This window comes from Heterodontus francisci, chromosome 42 (genome assembly GCF_036365525.1).
Source record: "Heterodontus francisci isolate sHetFra1 chromosome 42, sHetFra1.hap1, whole genome shotgun sequence".
NCBI lineage: Eukaryota > Metazoa > Chordata > Chondrichthyes > Heterodontiformes > Heterodontidae > Heterodontus > Heterodontus francisci.
In genome coordinates this window covers 20347495-20375456 of record NC_090412.1, presented here as the reverse complement: position 1 = coordinate 20375456, position 27962 = coordinate 20347495, and the positions used below count along the sequence as shown (strand labels likewise).

General features: G+C 45.2%; 1 protein-coding gene and 1 pseudogene across 1 annotated transcript in view; both read right to left on the bottom strand.

Moving 5' to 3' along the window:
* LOC137355505 (microsomal triglyceride transfer protein large subunit-like) overlaps positions 1–27962 on the bottom strand; it is a 93464-nt gene that overhangs the window by 41154 nt on the left and 24348 nt on the right. Inside the window, exons 5-7 of the mRNA XM_068020726.1 lie at positions 26622–26738; positions 15412–15551; positions 13509–13656 (exon numbers count right to left, since the gene is read on the bottom strand). Coding sequence (XP_067876827.1) covers positions 13509–13656; positions 15412–15551; positions 26622–26738 — 405 coding nt within the window. The remainder of the gene's footprint in view (positions 1–13508; positions 13657–15411; positions 15552–26621; positions 26739–27962) is intronic.
* On the bottom strand, positions 7210–7318 carry LOC137355529 (U2 spliceosomal RNA; annotated as a pseudogene).

Here is a 27962-nt window from a genome sequence, read left to right as displayed (position 1 = left end):
TTCTTTCGCTGGATGTGAGCATCGCTGGCAAGGCCAGCATTTATTGCCGATCCCTAATTGCCCTTGAAAAGGTGTTAGAGAGACGCCTTCCTGGTATTGTAGAATCATAGAATGGTTTCAGCACAGAAGGAGGCCATTCATTCCATCATGTCTGTGCTAGCTCCCTGCAACAACAACTCAGCTAGCCCCACTCCCTGCCTTTTCCTCATTGCCCTGAAAATGTATATCTTTAGATAATTATCCAATTTCCTTTTGAAAGCCAAAATTGTATCTTCCTCCACCACACTCTGAGGCAGTGCATTCCAGATCCTAACCACTCGCTGCGTAAAAAAATTGTTCATGCCACCCTTGGTTCTTTTGCCATTCACCTTAAATCGGTGTTCTCTGGTTCTCGACCCTTCCGCCAATGGAACAGTTTCTATTTACCAACTCCGTCTAGAGCCTTCATTATTGTGAACACCTCTATCAGACCTCCTCTCAACCTTCTCTTCTCTAAGGAGAACAATCCCAGTTTCCTGAACCACTGCAGTCTGTGCAGTGAAGGTTCACTTTAAGAAACACTGGCAATGAATGATCAGGCAAAAATCAGGGAACAGAAATCGAGAAGCAATCGCAGGTAACTCAGCACTGTTGAACTTACTTGAACCCTGTGAAAAAGTGTTATTTTCAGTAAGCACAGGCTATAAGAATTTGCTGGTTCTGCTTGTATTGAAACTTTTCTTAAAGTGCATCACAGTTACAAACCAACAGGCCCACCTTCTGTGCTTCTAATTCAATGATTCTAGATAGATTATAACAAAAGAGTACCGAAAAAGATTCTCCTGAATTAAACAATAGTCTTAAATCACAATACCCCATCTTCATTTTCAGCCACACAAGAACCTAATCATCACAAAAAATTACAAATGAGGAAGATCTATCTAAGTTCACCCACCCAGAAAAATCTGAACGCTCCCTCCCCACCAATCCAATCATTTCTTCAATGATTCCGAGGAGTTTATCTCCGCTACTCTTCTCGGATCTTCAGTGATTCCTTGACATGGTGCTGATTCCAAATGCACATGGACAGTCTACCAAATATACAGCAGCATCTCAAACGTCCCTTACCACCAAGCCCTGGGAGTAGTATCTATTGATGGTGCTGCCTTTAATCCCCCAACGCCCCTGAATCCCAATGCAGCTATCTGTCCCTGGTTACATATTCAAACAGGATAGAGAAAACAGCGGAGTGAGAACAGCATTGTAAAAGGGGGAATGGAGAGAAGAACATAAATTAGGAGCAGGAGTAAACCTTATGGCCCTTCGAACCTGCTCCGCATTTCAATAAGCTCATGGTTGATCTTCTGCCTTAACTCCAGTTTCCCGCCCACTCCCCATATACCTTGATTCCCTGAGACACCAAAAGTCTGCTCATCTCAGTCTTAACTATATTTAACAACGGAGCATCCACAACCTACTGGGGTAGAGAATTCCAAAGATTCGTAAGCCTCCGCGTGAAGAAATTTCTCCTCATCTCAGGCCTAAATGATCGGCCCCTTATCCGGAGACTGTGCCCCGTGTTCTAGATTCCCCAGCGAGGGGAAACAACTTCTCACTCTCTATCCTGGCAAGTCTTTCCAGAATCTTGTATGTTTCAATGAGATCAATTCTCATTCTTTTAAAGTCCAGAGAGGATAGGTCCAATTTACTCAGCCTCTCGCCCGAGGGCAACACCCTCATCCCAGCAACCAATCTAGTGAACCTTCAATGTACCGCCTCCAAGGCAAGTATATCCTTCCTTAGATATGGAGACCTAAACTGTGTACCATACTCCAGCTGTGATCTCACCAAAGCCTTATACAATTGTAAAAAGACTTCCTTATTTTTGAACGCCAATGCCCTTCCAATAAACGCCAACATGCCATTTGCCTTCCTAATTGCTTGCTGCACCTGCATACTAACTTTCTGTGCTCCTTGTCCGAGTACACCCAACTCTCTCTGAACATCAACTTTTTTTTTTTATTTCCAAAATATACTTTATTCATAAAAATCTGTAAAAATTACATTGCCAAACAGTTTCCAAACAGCACCAAAAAATACAAACATTGCAAGGGAGATCAGTTTCCTTCAATAATGTCATGGGTTTCTTCCCAACCCTTCCGTTTCACAATTGTCATGTCAATTACAGTTTTACATTTACAGCAATTGAGAATATTAACGATACAGTTCGAGGGGTTTACCATGGATCCAGCCCCTCAGGCAAGCTTGGTGGGGGAACCTTACACTGTGGTCTTTCCCCATTGAGCCTTTGCTGCGGCTGCCCCAAGCTTTAGTGCATCCCTCAGCACGTAGTCCTGGACCTTGGAATGTGCCAGTCTGCAACATTCGGTGGTGGACAACTCTTTGCGCTGGAAGACCAGCAAGTTTCGGGCAGACCAAAGGGCGTCTTTCACCGAATTGATAGTCCTCCAGCAGCAGTTGATGTTTGTCTCGGTGTGCGTCCCTGGGAACAGCCCGTAGAGCACAGACTCCTGTGTTACAGAGCTGCTTGGGATGAACCTTGACAAAAACCACTGCATCTCTTTCCACACCTGCTTTGCAAAGGCACATTCCAGGAGGAGGAGGGCGGCCGTCTCTTCCCCACCACAGCCAACGCGGGGGCACTGTGCGGAGGGGGCGAGACTTCGGGTGTGCATGAAGGATCTGACGGGGAGGGCCCTTCTCACCACCAGCCAAGCTACGTCTTGGTGCTTGTTTGAAAGTTCTGGTGATGAGGCATTCCACCAAATGACTTTGACGGTCTGCTCGGGGAACCATCCGACAGGATCCACCGTTTCCTTTTCCCGTAGGGCCTTGAGGACATTCTGTGCAGACCACTGCCTGATGGACCGGTGGTCAAAGGTGTTTTCCCGCAGAAACTGCTCCACGAAGGATAGGTGGTACGGCGCCGCCCAACTGCACGGAGCGTTCCGCGGCAATGTGACCAGGCCCATCCTTCGCAACACCGGGGACAGATAGAACCTCAGCACGTAGTGACACTTGGAGTTTGCGTACTGGGGATCTACACACAGCTTGATGAAGCCGCACACGAAGGTGGTCATCAGGATGAGGGCCACGTTGGGTACATTTTTCCCGCCCTTGTCCAGAGATTTGAACATCGTGTCCCTCCGGACCCGGTCCATTTTAGATCCCCAGACGAAGCGGAAAATGGCTCGGGTGACTGCCACGGCGCAGGAGTGGGGTATGGGCCAGACCTGCGCCACGTAGAGCAACAACGTGAGCGCCTCGCACCTGATGACCAGGTTCTTACCCACAATGGAGAGAGATTGCTGCCCCCACATGCCCAACTTGTGTCGTACCTTGGCTACTCGCTCCTCCCATGTTTTGGTGCACGCCCCGGCCCTTCCGAACCATATCCCCAGCACCTTCAGGTAATCTGACCTGACGGTGAAGGGGACAAAGGATCGGTCAGCCCAGTTCCCAAAGAACATGGCCTCGCTCTTGCCGTGGTTGACTTTGGCTCCCGAGGCCAGTTCGAACTGGTCGCAGATGCTCATCAGTCTGCGCACGGACAGCGGATCCGAGCAGAAGACGGCGACGTCATCCATGTACAGGGAGGTTTTGACCTGAGTGCCTCCGCTGCCTGGGATTGTCACCCCTCTTATGCTCGCATCCTTCCTAATAGACTCAGCAAAGGGTTCAATACAGCAAACAAACAAGACCGGGGACAGAGGACAGCCCTGTCTGACTCCAGATTTGATCGGGAAACTTTCAGATTCCCACCCGTTGATTGACACTGCGCTACTGATGTTTGTGTAGAGCAGTTGGATCCAATTGCAGATTCCCTCCCCAAACCCCATTTTGGAAAGCACGTCCATCATGTAGGTGTGCGATATCCTGTCAAAAGCCTTCTCCTGGTCCAGGCTGATGAGGCAGGTGTCCACCCTCCTGTCCTGTACGTAGGCGATCGTATCCCTGAGTAGCGCGAGACTATCAGAGATCGTCCTGCCGGGTACAGTACAGGTCTGATCGGGGTGAATCACCAACTCCAGAGCAGACTTGACTCGACTGGCTATGACTTTGGACAGAATCTTGTAATCAACATTAAGCAGTGAGATGGGCCGCCAATTTCTGATTTCTGCCCTCTCCCCCTTCTGCTTGTAAATGAGGGTGATGATGCCTTTTCTCATGGACTCTGACATGCTGCCGGCCAGGAGCATACCCTCGTATACTTCCAGCAGGTCCGGGCCGACCCAGTCCCACAGGGCCGAGTACAACTCGACCGGTAAGCCGTCGCTCCCGGGGGTTTTGCTCGTCTCGAAAGACTCGACGGCCTTTGTCAGCTCGTCCAGAGTTAGCGGCTTGTCCAGTCTCTCCCTCCTGCTGTCATCTAGGACCTCTGTGATAGATGACAGGAAGGACTGGGAGGCTCTGCTGTCTGTGGGCTTCGCGTCATACAGCCCAGCATAAAAGGATTTGCTGATCCTTAGTATGTCGGACTGCGAAGACGTTACCGAGCCATCTTCTTCCTTCAGGCTGCTGATAACAGAGCTCTCTCTGTGTACCTTTTGGAAGAAGTAACGCGAGCACGTCTCATCCTGCTCGATGGAGCGGACTCTGGACCGGAAGATGATCTTGGAGGCCTCCTTGGCAAAGAGCGAGGCCTGCTGGCTCTTCACCTCTTGGAGGTCCTCCTTGACCTCGACCCCCATTGACTGCAACCGGAGTAGATTTTGCATAATTTTCTGGAGTCGGGACAGTTCCCTCTGTCTCTCTCTCTCGCCTTCTGAACACCTTTGTGGATGAAGAACCTCTTGATGTTCTCCTTAATCGCTTCCCACCAGTGAACTGGAGACTCAAAGAGGGGTTTCACGGTCCTCCAACCTTTGTAATCCCTTTTGAGTTCCTCAACGTTCTCTGGGGTCAGCAGTGTCGCATTGAGCTTCCACGTCCCTCTGCCAACCCGCTGGTCGTCCTGTAAATGACAGTCGGCCAGTAAGAGGCAGTGGTCGGAGAAGAACACCGGCTTGACGTCGGTGGATCCGACCGTGACAGCACGGGACACAAGCAGGAAGTCAATCCTGGAACGGGCAGACCCGTCCGATCTTGACCATGTGTATCTGCGCTGCGCTCCGTCTGCAGGTTTGCTGAAGACGTCGTGCAGTTTGGCATCCTTAACTGTTTCTATGAGGAATCTGGACGTAGCGTCCAGTTTGCTGTCGTCACTGCCGGATCGTCCAGCCGCATCGATGATGCAGTTGAAGTCACCGCCTAGGATGACCGGCCTGGACGTCGCCAGCAGCAGTGGGAGCTGCTGGAAGACGGTCAGCCGCTCGCTGCGTTGTACCGGGGCGTACACGTTTATCAACCGGAGCGGAGCGTTCTTGTACATCACGTCTGCTACGAGGAGGCGGCCGCCCACCACCTCCTTAACTTCGGAGATGGTGAAGTTACCTCCCCGCAGCAGAATATCCAGGCCGGAGGAACGGCAGTCATTACCCCCCGACCAGATCGATGGCCCGTGGGACCACCATCGCGACCACTGCCTGTAGGTGCTGAGGTGTGGTATTCCACACTCCTGCAGAAACAGTAGGTCAGCTTTGACCTTGGCAAGGTAATCCAAGGTTGAAACACATCGCGTAGTAGATTTAATGCTACGCACATTAATGGAAGCAATTCTTACACCCATTTTTTACTAAAAATTAGTTGTTGCTTCCCATACCATTTGTCCTCGCTAGTCCCAGTCCTTCGGGATGTTCCTGCATACCCATCGTGTGCGCAAGCAGTTTCACGTTGGTTGGGCTCAGAAACCCCTCCTGAGTTTTCATGCAGGGCTTGTGCCGCTCGGGTGACATCGGGGGGGTCTTGTAGGCAGAGAGCATTGGGTTGTCCTCAGCTGCTTCCATCTGTTCCTCCTCGAAAACGTCACAGCTCCTGGTCTCCCGGAGCTCAGGTGCGCCAGACGTGTCTTTGCTCCCGGTGTCCCGGAGCTGAGATGTGTTGGCCACGTCGTTACGTGTGGGGCATTGGGGTTGGGGCACGCCGGGCCCATCACAGCTTCCAGTGCCCGGGGCCTGGGATGCTTTATCATCCATCTCGGAGTTCTGTCGCCTCTTTTGAAGGGGCTGTCGTTCCAGCATTTCCCCGTCCAGTGAAGAGGAGTTGTTGCAGTCTGATTCAGAAGAGAGCCTCCTCTTGCCACTGGTTTGGGTGGTGGCTTAGAGATGTTTTTTCTTTGTGGTTTTCTTCTGGACAACTTGCCACTGACCTGTTTGTCCATCTGCTGCCTCCTCCTCCATTGATTCTGTCTGTGGAGGAGGGGTTTCCGGGCGCTGGGTAGGTGCTGGGTCGTTGGTTTCAGCTGCCTCCCCTTCCTTCTCAGGTTGAAGTTCCTCACTGCGAAGAAGGTTGCTGGTCTCCTTTCGAACAGCGGACGCCTTCGTCGAACCTTCTCCCGGCCTTTCCTTGGACCTTGCCGCCTGAGCATAGCTGAGGCAACGTTTGGGGCAGGTCTTGTAGAGATGGCCTGCCGCACCGCACAAGTTGCAACACTTAGTCTGCTTACAGTCCTTGGTCTGATGGCCTTCCTCCTTGCAGTTCTTACAAACAACCGTGCTGCAGTTGGCTGCCATGTGACCAGATTTGCCACAGGTGCGGCAAACTCTGGGCTGCCCAGCGTAGACCAAGAAGCCTCGACTTCCCCCGATAGCGAAGCTGGAGGGAGGGTGGATGATGGCTCCACTGGGATCTACCTTCAAGGTCACCTTGACCTGCCGCTTGCTGGTCCAGATCCCAAAGGGGTCCTTGACATCAGTGCTGCTGCCGGCCACCTCAACGTACCTGGCGAGAAAGGCGAGTACATCCACCACCGGAACATGGGGGTTGTAGAGGTGAATCGTCACCACCCGGTCCCGTTGTGACGGAAGCTTGAAGAGCGGCTCCGCTGTGAGGATCGACAGTGGCGCCCGGTCCCCTTTCTCCTTGAACGCCTTCAGGAACTTGATGCATCCCGCCACGTTCCGGAACGTCACGTCGAAGTATCCACTGCTGGGGAAATCCTGCAGGCAGAAGACGTCCGTCGCTTGAAATCCGCAGCAATCGAAGAGAATTTTCTTGATGAAGAAGGTGCGATCGACCGGTGCATCTCCTTCCTTGTCCTTCACGACCACCCGAACGGTGTTGCGCACTCCCTGGCCCGAAGCTCGAAAATTGGTTATAGCCATTTTACTCAAAGCTTCCCCAGGATCAAAAGGCAATGATCATGGTCTCTTCTCAATCAAATAAGCACTGATAAGAACAGATACTACACTTGATCTTAGCCAAAAGGCCGAGAAGCGATGGCTTCTCTGAACATCAACATTTAAAAGGTTCACGCCTTTAAAAAATATTCTGCTTTTCTATTCTTACTACCAAAGTGAACAACCTCACACCTCCACACATTATACTCCATCTGCCACCTTGTTGTCCACTGACTTAGCCTGTCTATATCTCTTTGTAGCCTCTATGTCTCCTCACAGCTTACATTCCCATTTAGTTTAGTATTGCCAGAAAACGTAGATACATTACTCTTGGTCTCTCCATCTAAGTCATTAATATAGGTTGCAAACAGCTGAGGCCGAGCACTAATCCTTGCGCACTCCACTAGTTAGAGCCTGCCAACTTGAAAACACCCCGTTTATCCCTACTCTCTGCTTCCTGTCTGTTAACCAATCCTTGACCCATGCTAATACATTACCTCTAACTCCATGAGCCCTTATCTTGCATATTAATCTTTTGTGTGTCACCTTATCGAATGCCTTTTGGAAATCCAAGTATACTACATCTACTGGCTCTCCTTTATCTATCCTGCTAGTCACATCCTCAAAAAACTCAAATTTGTCAAACATAATTTCCCTTTCAATAAAACCATGTTCACTCTGCTCATACTATGATTTTCTAAGTGTATTAAGACTTCTTCAATAATAGATTCCAGCATTTTTCCAATGACTGATATTAGGCTAATTGGCCTGTAGCTCCCTGTTTAATCTCTCCCTCTTTTCTTCAATAGCAGTGTTACATTTGGTAACTTCCAGTCCTCAGGGACCATTCTAGAACCTAGGGAATTTTGGAAAATCATAACTAGTACATCCACCTCTTTTAGAATTTTCGCTGTCTCTGCTTCTAAGGGACCAATGCTTACTTCAGCTAGTCCCTTTTTTATATACTTGTCCAAGCCCTTACAAACTGTTTTTGTATTTCTGGATAGTTTACTTTCATATTCTATTTTTTTCCCTTTTTATCAACTTCTTGTTCGCCCTTTGCTGGTTTCTAAAAAAACTCGCAACCCTCAGGCTCACTACTATTCTTTACAACATTATAAGCCTCCTTAATGTCGCTAGTAAGTCACAGATGGAACTTGCTTGTTGAGCTTTTGTTTCTTATTGGAATGTATTTTGTTTAACATTTTGAATTGGGAAGTGTTGAATTTCAAAGGAACTTAAGTGTCCTTGTTCATGAGTCACTGAAAGCTACCATGCAGGTACAGCAAGCAATTAAGAAGGCAAATAGAATGTTGGCCTTTATTATAGGAGGATTTGAATAAAGCTGTCAGCCTGCTGATTGGCCGGCAGCTCACTGAGGCGGGACTTCCTCCCTCAAGTGGGTGGAAGTCCTGCCTCGGGACAATTAAAGCCCGGGGATCTGTAAAATACGGGACGGATCCCCAGGCTAGGCGAAGCGGGATTGCCACCAACATTTGCGTCGGTGGCGAATTCCCATCCACCTAGGGTAAAATCCAGCCCCATGTCTTTGTAATGGCGATTAGATCAAAATCATTTATCGCTATTTGTGCCACCAGTTCCTCTTTCTTATTACAAATGCTTCGTGCATTCAGATAAAGAGACTTTAATTTTCTTTATCACTATTCTTTGCATGGACTTTATTCACGAATGCAGTATCACTGTTTAACTCTCTGCCCCTTCAAGTCTCACTCTGCTTGTCTTTAGCCAACTTGCTACACTGCTCTATTGTCTGGCCTTTTCTCTTTAGATTTCTAAACCTCCCTTCACTTCACCCCTCCCCCATCTCTTTTAGTTTAAAGTCTTATCCACAGCCCTAGTTATTTCATTCAAGCAGGACATTCATCCCAGACTGGCTTAACTGGAGCCCATCCCAACATAACAGCCCCCTGTCCCCGCCCCTCCCCCCCCCCCCCCGTACTGGTGCCATTGCCACATGAATTGAAACCTCTTCACATATCACTTTTTGATCCATGCATTTAACTCTCTAATCTGCCTGACTCTATGCCAAGGCTCCGGTAAAAATCAAGAGATTATCTTTGAGGTTCTGTATTTTCATTTGGACCCCGACTCCTTATACTCTCTCAGAACATCATTCCTAGTTCTATCTATGTTGTTGGTTTCTGTGTGGGCCACGAGAATGGATCCTCCCCCTCCCATTCCAAGTTCATCTCCAGCCATGAGGAAATCTCGTTAATCCTGGCACCAGGCAGACAACCCAACCTTTGGAACTCGCGGTCGCTGCCGCAAAGATCAGAATCTATTTCCCTGACTATACTCTCCCCTATCACTGCCACATTCCTTTTTACTCCCCCGACTTGAATGGCTTCCCACACCATTATGGCCAGTTAGTTCACCCACACTGCAGTACTTGTTCTCATCCACATAGGTAACAAGCACAAAGTCAAGGGCTGAGTCTCCTTCATCACTACATCCTGGATTCTCATACCGACCTGAATCACGGTCGCACCCTCCTGTCTCTGACCTTTGACCAACTATAAAGTTCTACTTAACCCAAAGGGTGTAACTGCCTCCTGGAACAAAACGTCCAGGTAACTCTCCCCCTCCCCGATGCCCCACAATATCTGCAGCTCGAACTCCAGCTCGACAACTCTGAGCCGAAGTTGCTCGAGATGCAGACGCTTACCGCAGATATTGGGATTGCAATGCTCTCCACAAACCCCCACATGTTGCAGTCATGTCATGTCTATCCAACATTATTTATTTGACCAGTTCATGCGTTACTAATTTAGTGAAGTGACAGCAAGTTCCAGTTCTTTAGCTTAGAGGCAAAATAAAAACACTCACCAGCTACTGGAGGTAAAACAAAAACAATTTTAAAAGATCAGATAAAAAGAGATGAAGGAAGTCAAGAAAGAGGGAGCGAGAGAGAAGCAGAAATGGAGAAGAGACATGCAAAAGTGAAGGAAGAGGAGAAGCAAAGAAAGAAGTCGACAGGGAGAAAAAGAAAAGTGAACAACAAAGAAAGGCTGGCAAGAGAGGCAGGCAGAAGTAGAATGAGAAAAGCATATTCTCACTCTCACTGCTGACCTGTAAATTTAATGTCACAAAGGTTTTTTTCTCTGCAGCTATCCTGAAATTAATTACCGGTTCATGGCTTTTGGGGAGAAACATTTTGTAGATTGGCAGTTGCTGGCAAATATCCAGCTCTAGGTCAAAGGAAATCAGCAAGGCTTTGACTTACTTGGTTTGTCATATTGATGTTTCACAGTATGAGGAATGCTTTCAAAACTTGTACTCAGATGTACAATTAGAGAAAGCTAAAAGAAATAAATTGCTATCATTAAACCAGTAAATAAACTATCGCAGTACCCACAGGAGAAAGAATTTCATGGCAATTAAAGTAGGTAATAGTTGTTTGCGTAATGCCACAATAATTAAGTGATGTTTGGAATTCAACTGCCAGTCATTATCAGGGGAACAGACCCCAACCTGAACTAAACTGTACTGTTGCAGGTACAAGCTTTTAACTTCAAGGCTGCAATCTAATCTCAAAGTTCAGATGAAAATTTAAAAAAATCATTTACACTTTGCTTTTGCATTCATGCCATCTAATGTCCTTGATAGCATTACTGTTCTGAAATCTCTCCCACTATTTTACATTTAACAAATAACCCATGGGCTATAGCCAAAGGAAGATAAGGCAAGAGGAGAAGATTATTGGGTTACATTTTCTGAAGAGGTGAAAGGCATAATATAAACACATGTTCTTTCTTCTGCTTCCTAATAATTGTCTGATGTCGCTGCCCATTTTGGTTACTTGGCCAAAATGTATTTACTAACCTAACAGATTGATGCAAAATGCTTGGTAGGAATAAAAAAAAACCTGCATTCATTTTTTTTTTTAATTGAAATTACAAATTTCATTGGAGCTGGGATTTAGAAGCAGTGTGCAGCTTAAAATGGGATGGTCTATCCTTCTGGGCTTTCCCAGATGATGACCTTGGGGGAGATATTTAACTTGCTGGCTGGATGTACCAGTGCTGTTTGGATTGGTCGCCTGTTACCGATAATGCCTGATGTACTTTTCCATAGGGGCAACAGAAATTAGCTGCCTTCGATAATGGACACAAATACCCCTTTTATGCCTGAATGGTAACAACAACAATTTGCATTTATATAGCCCATTTAATATAGTAAAACACCCCAAGGTGCTGCACAGCAACATTATCAAACAAAATTTGGCACTGAGCCACATAAAGAGATATTAGGACAGGTGTCCAAAAGCTTGGTCAGAAAGGTAGGTTTTGAGGAGTGGCTTTTAAGAGCAGAGGGGGAGAGGTTGAGGGGGGGGGGGGCGGGAAATTACAGACTTTCAGGCCGAGGCAGCTGAAGTCACAGCCGCCAGTGGTGGAGCGATTAAAATCCGCTATGTACAAGAGCCCAGAATTGGAAGAGTGCAGAGTTCCGGGAGTGTTGTAGGGCTGGAAGAGGTTAAAAAGATAGGGAGGGGTGGCACCACGGAGGGATTTGCACACAATGATGAGAATTTTAAACTCAATGGGCATTGCCGGGAGCCAATGTATATCAGCGTCTATAGGGATGATGGGTGAATGGTAGGTTGAAAATATACCACAGTCGTTCCTATGTACAAAAGCACATCAAGATAGCTACCAACTGATAGATCGCAATAGGTTGACCAACATTTGAGCAGCAGCTGGCTGGGTGCAGGAGACAGAGCAAAAGATGACGCCATGAAATTCGGCTTGAGATTCAGGCTACTTAAACAACGGAATATTAGTTCAGATGGGAAGGCGCAGGAGCAAAATTAAAATTTTTTCAATTGATACTTAAACTTCTAATCACTGCTTCATCTGAAAGGCAGAACAAATTAGGTCAAGATGTAAGCTTTTGAATTAGCTCGAAGATTGCATCGTGACTTTGCAGAATGGAACTGGCAGAAATCCCAAAATCCCAAGGGCAGTACAGAGAGATCGAAGTGGTTTGATTTTGTGCTCCCCAACTCTTTATTAAGCCATGAACCTTCCTTCTCGGGAAGACAGCAGCTGACCACACACTGATCTATCGACTGCAGAGAAATTACATTTGCAAATAATTGCACTTGTGTTCAAATGATGTCCTCTGCTATTAATTCGGCTGTAAAAATGTAATGAATAGATTTAATCTTAATTCCACTAATATTGCACTTCATTCCTCTGCATATTGCTGCCCTATTTCATTTCACTGACACTTGGTACAAAAATGGCTTTTCTGAGAGCAGTCAGTTCTGAGGCATCTTTAGATTGTTCTGAAACTCCATGGAAATGTATGGCTGGGGCAAACCCCATCTAGAAAGGATACTGGAGTGTACAAAAAGTGGGACGGGAGGATACCCATTCCGATGAGAGATTGGTTAAACGGGTGCAGAGACGCTTCGGGTGAATTTAACTGCAAATTTCAACGGGATGATGAAAGGATTCGGGAGAACAGATTTTACGGAACTGGTGTGGCAAGAGTCTCACTTAAATATCATGCACGCTCGGAACTCAACTACGAAGCTCATGTACACCAATTGCAGCCTGCTCAATTTTCGCTCGCTGTTAAAATTAACATTGCAAGATCAATTCCGCTGGTTGTTGAATCAGCAGCAACGGGAACTCAAGGGTATTACAAGAAACATAAAGACAGCACTGATGAGGCATTAATCCTAGGACATTTCTGACCTAGATGGCATGGTCCTTTCAGATGTATCGCCTTAATTAGCACTGTCAGTCTCATCCTTGTTTTCAAATCCCTCCTTGACCTGTCCCCTTTTTTTCTCTGTAATCTCTGCCAGCCCGACAACCCCTCTAAGATCTCTGCGCTCCTCCAATTCTGGCCTCTCGCACATCTCCAATTTTAATAACTCCACAATTGGTGGCCGTGCCTTCAGCTACCTAGGCCCTAAGCTCTGGAATTCTACTTTAAGACACTCCTTAAAACCTCCCGCTCTGACCAAGCTTTTGGTCAGCTGTCCTAAGATCTCCTTATGTGGCTCAGTTTAAATTTTGGTTGATAACGCTCCTGCAAAGGACCTTGGGATGTTTTATTATGTTCAAGCAACTACATGCACAAGTTATTGTTATTTGTTGAATGGTGCAGTATATAATAATACTACCTCACACAGCACAGGATGACACTGAACTTGTTTCATGACCCAGCTTAAGCTAACTGTGTAAAAGAAAGACCGCAAACAGTATCCAGCATCTACTAATCAAACTTGAGACGTTAGAGCACAATGTGGATACTTACAGGTGTACACACTTTGCAGGATGCCTGCTCCAGAATACCAGTCATAGATAAGGGTGTATAGAGCCCAAGATTACGCAGTGTTTCCTCAAGACTTTGCCCATAAAATTCTTTGGGTCGTGGTTCTGAACTCAAGTACTGAAGGAGCTGTCTGTTGTGAAAAATAATAACTTCAGTCAAAAAGGTTTAATAACTGCATATTTCACCCACTTCAGACCTGGAATATTAAAACACATTTGGCACAGTTCAGAATAAGGCACAAACAAAACAGATACTACTCGCATTAAATAGTCAAATGCATTAAATTAGCATTTTGAAATGCTAGATTCCCAACCCAAGCAGCCCTCGAAAATTTCTGTCAGCTGTTAACTTCTCAATGTTTTGACCAAACAAACTTTCCAATATCCGGGCTGGTTTTCCTCTGCTCTACAAATCAGGGCAAAACTGGGCTAACCTTTTGCTCCCATTCCACTCCGGAAATGTACTGCAGTTGAAGAAGGTGGAACCATATAAATTGCATTCCCGATTTCCTGTACCTCACTGTTGGTGGCTGTGCCTTCAGCTGTCTAGGCCATAGGCTCTCTCTGGTACATGTTGAGTTAAATGATTTCAGTCAGGACACTAATATTTGCCTTAACTCTATTGTTGCAAGTCAGCGTCCTCTCTCGGTTGCTAGCTAGTGTCTCCTGTTGGAAGGTCTGTGTGCACGTGTGTGTGTGTGTTTGGGTAGGTCTGTGTGTGAGAGTGAATGTGTGTGCTTCAGAGCGTGTGCAGGCGCATGCGTGAGAGAGAGCGCGAGTGAGTGAGAGAGGGCGTGCGTCTGAGGGATGGCGCGCTTCTGAGATTGAGCACGTGTCTGAGAGAGTGCGCGTGTGTGGCAGTCAAGTGAGGATGAGGTTTGGATGCAATGATCCCTCCCCTTCATGGTCAAATAGCCTGGCAACACTCTGCAACCAGACTCACAGCTGAAGGGTGGTCACTTTGATCGAGGTAAATGTCGCTCAGCAGGAGTCAATGCCTTCAGGAGACGAGGTAGAAACCCAGAGGAAACTAAAATAAGATTAGCTCGCACTCTGCACATTGTTGATGTGGTTGCTCGGTGTAGGGCGATGCTACCACAGGATCAGTTTGAAACTCCCTCATTAACACACAGAGCAGGTTAAACATTCTGGCCCTGGATATCCATGGGGATTCTCCCAGCTGCCTGCCATAACTTTGTTGGAGCCTGAGAGAAACAGCGTAGGCCTTTTTTTTAAAGCTATTTAGGCCATTCCTTGAATGGTTCTGGTGATCTCCCGCAGAACTCTGGTAGAAATTCCAAGCACCTGTTTGAAATATTATGTCTGTTCCCTGTATGGCTGTCAGAGTCCTTGTTTGGGTGGGAATGAAGAGCAGAGGAATCCAGCATCATTTCGGTTGCAATGACATTGTGCGGAAGGCTGGCTTTCGACCCAGTCTATTCATTACATTACCTGCCCGCAAAAAGAATCCTTATATCTGAAACCTGGCTCCCTTTAAAGGAAGAAATTGCATTTATATAGCGCCTTTCATGATCTCAGGCTGCCCCAAAGTGCTTTACAGCCAATGAAGTACTTTTGAAGTGTCGTCACTGTTGTCATATGGAAAAAACTCGGCATCTATTTTACACACAGTAAGGTCCAACAAGCAGAGATAAAGGACCAGATACTGTTTTTTAGTGATGTTAGTTATGGGATAAATGTTGGCCAGGAAACTGGGAGAACTCTCCTAATCTTCGAATAGTGCCATGAGTCTTTTCGGCCTATCCACGAGAGGAGATGAGGCCTGGGTCATATCCATGGAGCACTGCACACAAATACAACACTTTTACAAAAAAAAAACCTTATCCTTCCATTCCACAGCCACGTACAAGTGAAACTTGGCAAACCTTGAGCTGATCTTGGCTCCAATTGTCGATTGAAGATTGAGGTTGATCACATGACTCTCCTCAGTGACAGCTGTCCTGATAACACCATTCTCCACAGAATAAAGACCTTTACAGGTGGGCTGCCACTGAACTCCGAGAACCTTGAATGAAAGGTCAACATTCTTTGATCAAACATCTGTTTTAACCAACAGCTGACTGAAGGACTTCTAAGCTTCTGAAATGCACATCACATTGGACGATCTGACTACTTTCCTTTGGCATTCTATAAATTAAAACAGTTGCATTGGGGAAAGGTAACTGCAGTCGATTAGACAATGAGCTTTCACATCTAGGAGCTGGGTTCGAAAGAAGCCCAGAACAATGCGCTGTCCGCAGTTTAAAACCAGTTCATTATGGGCCTGTGCCTACGTCACAGGGTGGGCCCTTGATCAGTAATCGTCGCAATCTCAGTCAGAAAGGCTGGCGTGGGAAATTAAAAAGATGTCACTGGTGTAGCAGGCGTACTGTGCTGAGGTACATTTTTTTGTCCAGAAAAAGATAGACATGCATTTATATAGCACCTTTCACGACCTCAGGACATCCCCAAGCACTTTACAGCCAATTAAGTTCTTTTGACGGGTAGTCACAGCTATAATGTAGGAAACGCAGCTTCCTTCTGGGAACGCAAGAACGCTGAATTCACCCTGTTTTAGAAAGACGTACGTGCACAGTTAAAGCCTAGAAAACATTCGCTTGATATTATTCCCATATTTCCAGCAATTCACAACTATCTGTCCCAACATGAAGCTAAGCTCAACACATCTAGGTCGCATCTGAAGGTACACATAAACTTGACTCCAGCTTTCCATTCAGATGTTCCTTGGAAGTGCTCACATCAGCAAACACCTTACCCGCTGCAGTAAGTAGACTAATCCCATTCAAATTCCTTTACCATTTCACGAGACGCTACTTAAAGAAAAGCAGAGCAGTTCTCCCTAGTGTCCTGGTCAATATTTATCCTTTAACCAACATCATTGAGATGGATTATCTGGTCATTAAGCCAGTTATGGGATCTTTTGGTTGCCTACATTACAATAGTGATGACATGCCTAAAGTAATTCGTTGGTTGTAAAGCTTTGAGATATCCTGAGGTTGTGAAAGGCTCTATATAAATGCAAATCTTTCTTATTGTCATTGGCCGTTTCATGGGCGTGGCAATGAAAAGGCTTGTATTTATATCGCGCTTTTCATAACCAGAGGACATTCCAAAGCATGTAACAGACTATGAAGTATTTTTTGAAGTGTTTGTAATGTAGGAAGTGGGCAGGCTGAAGGTGGTGAACCTGAAGGCACAAAACAGGTCATGGGAGATAAAGGACCTGCAACATACAGATATTGTTGACATCCTCACTGTATTACTTATCACTGCCTATTGACCAAGGAACTGGATGTTGAAGGAAAGAGTTGGGCTCCAGAAACTTCCTAACAATTGCGATTAAACCCATTAAGACACAAGAGAGTGAAAGCAGATTGAACTCATCAATGATGGTGATAATGCACAAACGGAGGTTAATTGTTTTAAAAAAATCATTCTCGGGATGTGGGCGTCGCTGACAAGGCTGGCATTTATTGCCCACCCCTAAATGCCCTTGTGAAGGTGGTGGCCACTCTCTTCTTGAACCGCTACAGCTGGGAAGCTGGCTGCTGAGTGAAGGGATGTGGGGCAGAGGTGAAGATGTACTTTTAGTTGGAGGAACCTGAAGGAAGGGAGATATACCACAGGTTGTGGACAGGACGGTGTCTCAGTCTCGCGTCCAGGTGGTATGCTGCCATGCTGCTGAGAAGACCCTGAAAACAGCACCAGAGCAGAGGTTGGATGTTTGTGGAGCGTGCTGTGGAAACAGGCAGTGGGATAACAGTTGGGACATCAGAGTGGCCAACACTGAAATTACCAGGCAAGAGCTGAGCACATTGACTGAACATGTTGTGGAGAGAAGAATGTAATAGGCAGGGTACAGCAAGTGTGCTGAATGCACCCTGAGAATGTAAGGGAATAATATGTAGCAACTACAGTATCAATGCCTCTCAAGGTGCTTCACACAATGAATAATGTTCAAGGGGCAGCGACGGTTGTTATGTGGACATATGCAGCAGCCACTTTGCATAAACAGCAATGAGATGAAAGGCCCATTATTCTGCTTTTTAGTGGTCTTGAATGAGGGAAGAATGATGATCAGGACTCAGGCTGGGAAGAGTTCACATGGAAGGTCAAAATTATATTGGCAGGCCATTGTATGGGAACAAATGAATGCAACACCGGCCATGCCCTGACAAGGGCAGAGAGAACAGCTCAACAGTCAGGGCTTGGATCAACTGCAGTCTGTTCGCTTGGTGACTCAATGTTGCTGAACCAATTTCCTGCCACTAGAGGGGAGCTTCAACAACAGTCTTTGAGATGATCAGAAGAGATACCAAGCACTCCAGTTAAGGAAAATCCACATCACTGTTCTAACTAGCAGCCAGGTACCATTTCCCTTCAACACCACCTGCGAACGCCCTACCTCACAGAAAATGTATTTCCTTTCCCAACTTGTCTTGGGGAAAGAATGTCAAAAAGAATCTCTTAACCTTTCAATCTAACTTCTCAACTGATATGGATTGAGGTTCTATTTAAAGATGTACATCCTATTATCCTTTGCTGAGATCTTATTGCACAAATCAACTATTCCTCATCCTGAACCTTCTTAAAGGCTTGCAAATTCTACAATAGTGTCCTCTTGTCCTTTGTTTATTGTCCAAGCTAAACAGGCTGTTCACTGCAATTTTATTTGCCTCCACTCATAGAGTCATAGAGAGAAACAGCACTGAAACAGGCCCTTCGGCCCACCGAGTCTATGCCGACCATCAACCACACCCATTTATACTAATCCTACATTAACCCCATATTCCCTACCACATCCCCACAATTCTCCTACCACCTACCTACACTAGGGGCAATTTACAATGGCCAATTTACCTATCAACCTGCAAGTCTTTGGCTCTGGGAGGAAACCGGAGCACCCGGCGGAAACCCACGCAGACACAGAGAGAACTTGCAAACTCTGCACAGGCAGTACCCAGAATCGAACCCGGGTCGCTTGAGCTGTGAGGCTGCGGTGCTAACCACTGCGCCACCCACTCAATCTTTCTTCCAGTGAAAAATAACTTTTATCACTTAAACCTTTCAACTTTCTGGTCACTTTTGTCTGACCACACTCGCGTCCCTCCATCACCGTTGCAACCCCAGCCCCACCCCCCCCCCCACCCCCACCAGTTTTAATATATCGGTGGCTGGAAAATTTCTTTGAGCTGCTCCTGCTTTGCTGACAGTGCGATGGAAATATAGTCTATCTGCTATGCACGTGCGCAAACAGGACTTATGATGCACTTACAGTCAAGTAGCGGCAGCAGAGTGGGAGCAGCTCTCAGGGTTTTCCCAGATGAAAGGTCACAGATCTAACACATTAAACTCTGTAACTCTCTCCACAGATGCTCCCAGACCTGCTCAGTGCTTCCAAGATTTTCTGTTTTTATTTCAGACTTCTGGCATCTGCAGTATTTTGCTTTTGTCTCAATTTCTATTCCTGGTCTGTGACAGTTAAAAGCTCAAGTTCTGTACGAGAGGCTGTTACCTAAACTGCAGCCCATGGCCAACTAATCAGAGATGATGAAAATAAATATGAAGCCTTAGGGGATGGAACCTTCTAGATAAAAGCAAAATACTGCAGATGCTGGAAATCTGAAATAAAAACAAAAAATTGCTGGAAATACTCAGCAGGTCCGGCAGCATCTGTGGAGAGAGAAGCAGAGTTAACGTTTCAGGTCAGTGACCCTTCATCAGAACTGGCAAAGGTTAGAAATGTCATAGGTTTTAAGCAAATAAAGCGGGGGTGGGGCAAGAGATAACAAAAGGGAAGGTGTTGATAGGATCACAGAGAATAACTGACCAGAAGTTCATGGAGCAAAGGCAACGGTATGTTAATGGTGTGCTGAAAGACAAAGCGTTAGTGCAGAGAGGGTGTTAAATGATGGAATAATGAACAACCCTGGCCAAAAGCACAAACATGAAAAAAAAGTGGGCAAGCACATGGTAAAAACAAATGAATGATGAAACAAACTGTAATAAAATAAAAATAAAAAATAAAACTCAAAATAAAAAGGGGGGCTCTGAAATGATTGAACTCAATGTTCAGTCCGGCAGGCTGTAGTGTGCCTAATGAGATGCTGTTCCTCGAGCTTGCGTTGATGTTCACTGGAACACTGCAGCAAGCCCAGGACAGAGATGTGAGCATGAGAGCAGGGGGGGGGGGGGGGGGGTGTTGAAATGGCAAGCAACCAGAAGCTCAGGGTCATGTTTTCAGACTGAGCGAAGCTGTTCCGCAAAGTGGTCACCCAAGCTGCGTTTGGTCTCCTCAATGTAGAGGGGACCACATTGTGAGCAGCAAATACAGTATACTAAATTGAAAGAAGTACAAGTAAATCACTGCTTCACCTGAAAGGAGTGTTTGAGGCCTTGGATAGTGAGGAGAGAGGAGGTAAAGGGGCAGTTATTATAGCTCCTGCGATTGCATGGGAAGGTGTCGTGGGAAGGGGACGAGGTATCGAGAGTAATGGAGGAGTGGATCAGGGTGTCATGGAGGGAACGATCCCTTCGGAATGCTGACAGGGGAGGGGAGGGGGAAGATGCATTTGATAGCGGCATCACGCTGGAGGTGACAGAAATGGCAGAGGATGATCCTTTGGATCTGGAGGCTGATGGGGTGGAAAGTGAGGACAAGGGGAACCCTATCACGATTCTGGGAGGGAGGGGAAGGGGTGAGAACAGAGGTGCAGAAAATGGGATGGACACGGTTGAGGGCCCTGTCAACCATAGTGGGGTGGAATCCTCGGTTGAGGAAAAAGGAAGACATATCAGAAGTGCTGCTGTGGAAGGTTGCATCATCAGAGCAGATGCGTCAGAGATGGAGACTACTGGGAAAATGGAATGAAGTCCTTGGAGGCAGAGTGTGAAGAAGTGTAGTCGAACCTTCTCGATGTCTGCTTTGACTTAACAAAAACTTGACTTCAAACTACATTGAAAAACTCAACAGGGCATGCAATAGTTAAATGACACAACACAAAGCAGCAGAAATTCTGATCATTCTGGGCAAAGGAGAGGCAATGGAGGCAAAGGAGAGGCGATGGAGGCAAAGACTGCAGACAGTGAGTAAATGGAGTAAATTCATTCATTGCTACAGATAAATAGCAATACATTACAAGAGTATAGAGAGACAAAATAGGGCCCCCTGTACCAATCAGAGTGATAACTGCAAAGCATCTGGATGACCATGAAACACAGGTTAGCCTTGAACCTTCTTCTCTGAAGCATGAATGAGTAATAAAGCTGTTTTGATAGTACACACAGCAGTTTCTGCACTGGAATGCACTCTGCATGTAACTGTGGCCTGCTGATGACATCACTGGGACACCCGCATTGTCCCACTTACAAGCCCTAGTCTCCTATCCACAGGTACAGAAAATATTCAGAGCATTACATCCTCGCTTGCATTTTACAGGATAGATTTGCAGAACTCTGCAGTGGGGGAGTGGGGGGAGAAAGAGACAATCACCAGAGAACCAATGGTACCAGGTCCTTATCAGCTAAAACCATCAGGATATTACCAGAACGTGATTATGCTTTAGATTCTCTAGTTGCTGGAGGTGACTAATTATTTGCTTTTGAACAACCTCAAAACTAGCCAGCTGTACACTAGGAATTCATATGTGTTGTGACAGAAATCACACCTGCCAAACGGAAACCTATTAATTTTGTCATATGGACACTATTTGAACTGTTACTGGACCTTGAACTGCACATTTGCATTCTCTGAGAGACAGTTGACTAGAGAGACAATGGGAGTGCTCCCTGATTCAATTAGCCAGATGAGTTTTGTCAATAAAAGCAAAATACTGCGGATGCTGGAAATCTGAAACAAAAACAAGAAATGCTGGATTCACTCAGCAGGTCTGGCAGCATCTGTGGAAAGAGAAGCAGAGTTAACGTTTCGGGTCAGTGACCCTTCTTCGGAACTGGGAGGAGTTTTGTCAATAGTGATGATCAAAAGACATTGAGAGCCACTGTCTGTGTAAGAGCCAGCATACCACCCCCCACCCCGAGTGCATTTAGTAAGCTTTGAAGAATCAACAAACCTCACAGAAGATCCTGTGTCAAACAAAGAGCTGGTCACATGACTAACCTGCTGGCCAACCTGGGAATTGATTGAATTGTGCTCACGTAAAGTTTTGAGACAGACTGCATTTTGAAGACCAAAGAGAAGCAAGGCCCCTCTCTCTCTCTGTCTCTGACACACGCAAAGTTCCAGGGACACACGGAGGTAACATAAGTCTCAAGGCAGAAGACCCCTTCAGCCTTCTGGTACCAGTGAAACAAATTTGAAAGTGTGCACTTGGCCCCAAAAAGAACTGCAAGACTTAACTTCAATCAAAGACTTTACCTCCAACCCAAAACCAGTAACTGAATTCCATCTACTACTTCAAACCTTCCCTCCCTTTAATTCTTTCTCCTCCTCTGTATCTATTTGTGTGTGTGTGTTTATTGCATATGCATGCTAGTGTGGGTTGTCTCGCGCATTTTTAGCAGTTTTAACTGAGTTAGAGTTTTAAGGTTAATAAACTTACACCTTTCTTGTTTAAACGTGAGAAAACCTGTCTGGTTGATTCCTTTATTATTACAATTAGAGAACAGTGAGCAAGGACTCACTGAGGGGAAGCTAAACCACTGTGTTTTTAAACGTTAAACCCTGTTACGGCCAAACAAGGAAAAGGGCGAGAGGGGAGCCTAAGACCCCTTCCTTACCTGGTCGTAACAGTGTAGAGATATAGACCTGTTAAACACATCAGAAAATTCATATGGCGGGGGAGGGGGATAGTGCAAAAAGGCTGAGTATCACATCAGTCACCCATTCTAGGTCACACCCAATAATATTTAGTTCCACAGACATCAAAGCTTTGCACCAATGCCCAAAACAAATTTTTACCCTCATTTCAGTTTTGGCCATTGCTCTTTTAAATGCTGAATTTTTCAGATGCAGGCAGTGCTGCTAATATTTGAGTCCAATTCCTTCCCTTGTCTCCTTGTGTCTATGTTCACAGTTGCTATATACCATTGTAGCTCATCCAGTCAGCCCCTATCAGAGTGACAGTGACAGTATTTGGCTACGGGCTGAGTTGAACTCGGTCGTGCCCTCCCAGTAGCCACACTTGCGCACTTCCTGTAGGGTTCACTAGGCAGTGATTAAGAGCAGGAATCCTGTCCAGTTTTGTCCTCACTAACCCAGCTGAGACTCCCTGCTTTTAAATAACTTCAATTCCTGGCTGGAGATCTGAAAATTTCTCTGGCTCAAGGCGCAAAACGATTTTCAGAAAGTAGCAGGGAAGATTCAATTGCCTGTGGCATCTCACACTGCATTAGTTACCATTAAAAGAGGAAGAATAATTTAAATAAGTCACATTTTAATTTTCTACCGCAGAAACAAAATAGTCACCATTGAATTTTAAGCCACATATGAAGGGACTTGATAACTCACAAGGGGAAGGAGTACTGGCAAGTTATTAGGAAGGGTGTTTCAGAGTGAAATGGACAATATATTTCTGTACTACAATGCTCCACCTGCTGCGTAATAGGAGAGCTGCTGTTACTCTACTGTGAAGGACACCAGAAACATCATGTGGCCAATCCTGGCTGGATGTATCCCTGGAGATTTCATCACTGACACTTCTCCTTCAACCACGCTCCCGCCATTGGTCACTTGTTGTCCAACATGCTCATCCTCGCCTTCGCACACCAATTGAAAAACGAGCAGACTCCATAATGCCCAATTGGATGATTCTTGACTGTCAAACAGCTTACATTTCCCCATCTCCAATTACTAATAGGCAAAAGTATTTCATGAGAAAAAAAAACCCCAACTTTGTTTTTAATATCCCGCTGTTTTTACTCCCTCGTCACTTCAGGCACTGCCCAGGAAATTAATCTTTAATTTCTGGAGGCTCCAGGGCAGTCCTGAAAGGTTGGCAACCAGGTGCAAGTGGCCCCAACAGGTTGGATGTTGTCTATGATTCTACTGAACGGGGCACGTGTGGGTCAATTTACTGAGACTGTAGTATATTGGGCACTGCAAACTGGTGCCGCTTGTACTTGGCAACTCCCTAACTGTCAGTCCCGAAAATCTTACTCAGATTGCAAGATACTGTTCAATTTTAAATATGTGGCTAATTCCGTGACCTCTCTCGCTCCCAGAGAAAGCGAGGGGGCAGTGAGAGTGGGGGCCATACTCGAAGGGCAGAACCAGGAGTGTTGTGGCTGGGTTGATGCTAGATCCATATAGTATCTTATTGGAGTCTGCTTTGAGGGACATAGTCACAAACATTACTACCAGTCTAAGAATCTCCACCTCAAACATTAACCTGTCTTTACAGTGCTAAAATGCTCAGTGGGGTATTTCCAGCAGCTTCCGTTTTTATTTTATTCCGACAGTTTTCTCTTTAATAGCTGCCACACGACAGGAATAGCATATGCTTGGAGAACAGAGCAGGATTTCTACGCTTTTAATGTGTTGTTGTGAATCCCCAACATCCTTCGCCCCACCATTAACACTGTATCTTCCACTGTCTAGGTCCCAAGTTCTGGAATTCCCTCCATAAACCTCTTTACCACACTCTCCTACTTTAACACGCTGCTTAAAACCTGCCTCTTTGACCGAGCCTTTGGTCACCGATCATAATGTCTCCATCAGCTTGGTGTCAATTTTTGGCTGGTTGTGCTCCCTTGGCGCTATATAAATTCGAACTGTTGTTTACATTTACATAGATGATGACAACACTAAGCGTTTAATCAATGAATGTAACTCCAGATCCTACCAGGATTAAGTAACCTGACCTAGCGGGCAATGAAAAAGAAAGATAACACTTACCAATACCCCATCATGATACCCCCTAACTATTGAGCTCGATTGTCACAGCAAGGATAGTCGCTCAATACTTACCCTTATGTAGATCTCCTGGATCTCAGCCCTCTGAGTGGAGATGTTACTTTGTGTCTTTACCTCATTTAGAGTTTTATTTTCCAAGGGGTATGTGGTCTCCTTATTCCTTATACCTAAATGTACCACCTCACACTTAACTACATTGAAATTCATTTATTTACACGCCCATTTTGCAAGTTTATTAATATCTTCTTGTATTTTGTCACACATTTCCTTCGTATTAACTCTATCCCAATTTGGGGTCATCTTCAAATTTTGATATGGTACTTCCAATTCTCAAGTCCAAATCATTTATGTAAATGGTGGACAACAATAGTTCCTGCACCGAAGCTGGGAAAGCACCATTTCCCACCTACTGTCAGTCTGAGTAACTGGCTTTAACACCTACTCTCTTATCTATTTTGTAGCCAGTTGGCCATCCATTTTGCTACTTGTCCCCTGACTCCTCATGCTCTGACCGTAGTCATGAGTCTACCATGCAGTACCTTATCAAAGGCCTTTTGAAAGTACATGTACATTGTATTAGCTTTGTCTACTCTTTCTGTTACCATTACGCTTGGTCAAGTTTTCCTTCCATTTTGAAATCCGTGCTATTTGTTATATTTTCAATTTTTTGATATTTTTCTATGACATTTTTGAGTAAGGATTCCAATTATCTTTCCTCTCACCAATGTTATATAACTGGTCTATAGTTCCCTGGATTTGTTTGATCTCCCTTTTTGAATACAGCAACATTAGCAGTCGGCCAGTGGTCTGACACTATTCCCTTTTCTACTGAATTTTGTATACATGTATAGTGCCTCTCTCCCGATCTCTTCTCTCCTCCCTAGCTTATCTTATTATATGTGGATGTAATCCATTCAGACGAGGGTTTTATTCTCTTTCACTTCCTCTAGTTTATTATCTCCTTCCTTTCAATCTTAAATGTCTTGATATTCATTTTCAATCCCTTCTTCTTATGTCATGTTCTGGTAAATATTGAAGCAAAGTGATTATTCAATATTTATGACATTTCACCGTCCCTGTGATTTTATCTTGTGCACTCTTTCATGGTCCTATTCCTACCTTAATTTTCATTTTGAAATTGATGTGACAGTAGAATATTTTAATAATTGTTTTCCTAAATTAAAAACCTCACATAGTTAAAGATAGGGTTGTAGACAAATTATCAAGTCGAATTCTCTTTGTGTATGCAATCAGCACAGTGCGATCCCACTATATTGGGACTGTTGCCAACAACAAGGCATGTCACGTGACCTTATTAAGTACCATTAAATCATAAATAGATAACCCTGAAAACAAAAAAAGAGGCTCCCAGGTATAAAGGTTCTTTAAAGAGCTTCTGCTCTTATGCATCCTTTCATATGCAAATACGAGGCCTTGGCTCATTGGCACCACACTTACCCTTAGATTCAAAAGGTCGTGCATTCAAACCACACTTCAGCAACTTGAGCACTTAATCTGGGCAGATGGTTCAGTGCAGAGGGAGAGCAGCTGTGTTAGACAGGCCATCCCTCAGGCGAAATGTTAAATGGAGGCCCTGTCTTTCCTCTCAGGTGGATATTAAAGATCCCATTATGTTAAATACATCGGTGTCCATGGACCCCTAAATCTCTTTGGACCTCTACTGTTGCGAGCTTTTCACCAATTAAACAACACCACAGATCTATCCCTTTTTGGTTCAAAATGGATCACCTGCGTTGAAATCCATCTGCCACAATTTTGTCCACCCACGTAATCTATCAATATCGCTTTGTAAATTTAGGCTCCCATCTACACTACTTACCAAAACATCAATCTTTGTGGTATCAACAAACTTGGGTATATGGCTCTCTATTATGTTATCTAAGTCATTAACAAATGTACTGAAGCCCCAGCATAGATCCATGTTACTTCATCCCAATTCGATTAAATACCCATTGTCCAACTCTATGTCTTCTGTCATCTAACCAATCTCCCAATCAGGTCAATATTTGCCTTCAATTCCATGAGCTTTAATTTTAGTTAATCCTAACCTTCATGGATCAGGTAACTGGGGTACCGACTGAGACAAACTGACACTCAAATTGATGTTCGGAAAAGTAAAACACTAATGTTGCTTGTTTCAGAGTTACATCAACCAACCAATCAACAAAAAATGGAACATACCTGATTGGATGCAGCAAACTCAAATTCTGGTCTCTCACAACTGCGAAGGTCTTTGATCTTGGTCACTTGGCTATCACCAGTTTCATAGGTGACTCTGCAGTTGCCCGATACATCAATCTAAAAAGAGAAACGGATTCGATAAACAATTGGTAGGTCCTCAATGTCCCTTAATTTTAGGAAGCATCCTGCGCCACTCTGCTTGAACTGCATTTCCTAACCCGTCCAAAAAGAACGTTTGCAGCTCAGACTGGTGGCCACTTTCAGTAACTGAACAGCAGAAAATTTGATCTTTAAACATTGCAGGCAGTTCTGAAAGCCTCGCAGCATACAGAAAGAATGATGCATAGATCATTCAAAAAGCTGATGACTCAAGTCGGGACCAAAAACTTGAGAAAGGCTCCGAGTGTAGGCCTTGACCGAAATCCTGCAATTAGATGAGGGAATGGTATATTCGTAAAATGATGCAGCACCGAAAGAGGTCTTTTGACTTATTGTGTCTGGTGCCAGCTCTTTGAAAGATCTATTCAATTAGTTCCACTCCCCTGCTCTTTCCTGATAGCCCAACAAATATTTCCCCTTCATGCATTTATCCAATTCCCTTTTGAAAGTCATTATTGAATCTGCTTCTACTACACTTACAGACAGTGCATTCTAGATCATAACAACTCGCAGTGTAAAAATTCTTTTCATGTTGCTTCTGGTTCTTTTGCTAATTACCTTAAAGCTGTCTCCTCTGGTTACTGAATCTTCTGCCATTGGAAACGATTTCTGCTTATTAACCCTAGCAAAACCCTTCATGATTTTGAACACCTCTATTAAATCTCCTCTTAACCTTCTCTCCTCTAAGAACAACACACGTCTCTGCAGTCTCTCCATGAAACTGAAGACTTTCATCCATGGTCCCGTTCTAGTAAATCCCTACACTCTCTTGAAAGCCTTGACATCCTTCCCAAAGACCAGAATGAGAGGCCATAAATATAAGAGTCACTAAAAAATCCAATAGGGAATTACGGAGAGACTTCTTTTTCAGAAAGTGGTGAGAATGTGGAACTTGCTACCAAAGCGTGTAGTTGAGGCGAATAGCATAGGTGCATTCAAGGGAAGCTAGATATGTATATGAGGGAGAATGGCATAGAAGGATATGTTGATGGGTTTAGATGAAGTGGGGTGCGAGAGGCTGATATGGACCTGCTGCGAAAATGGTCTGTTCCTGTGCTAGAAATACTTTGTAAAGTGTCGTGCCCAGAATGGGCCACAATACTCCAGCGGGGACCTGATCAGCATTTGGAAAGGTTTAGCACAGGCGTGTCTAACCTTTTTACATGACGGGGTGGGGGGCCC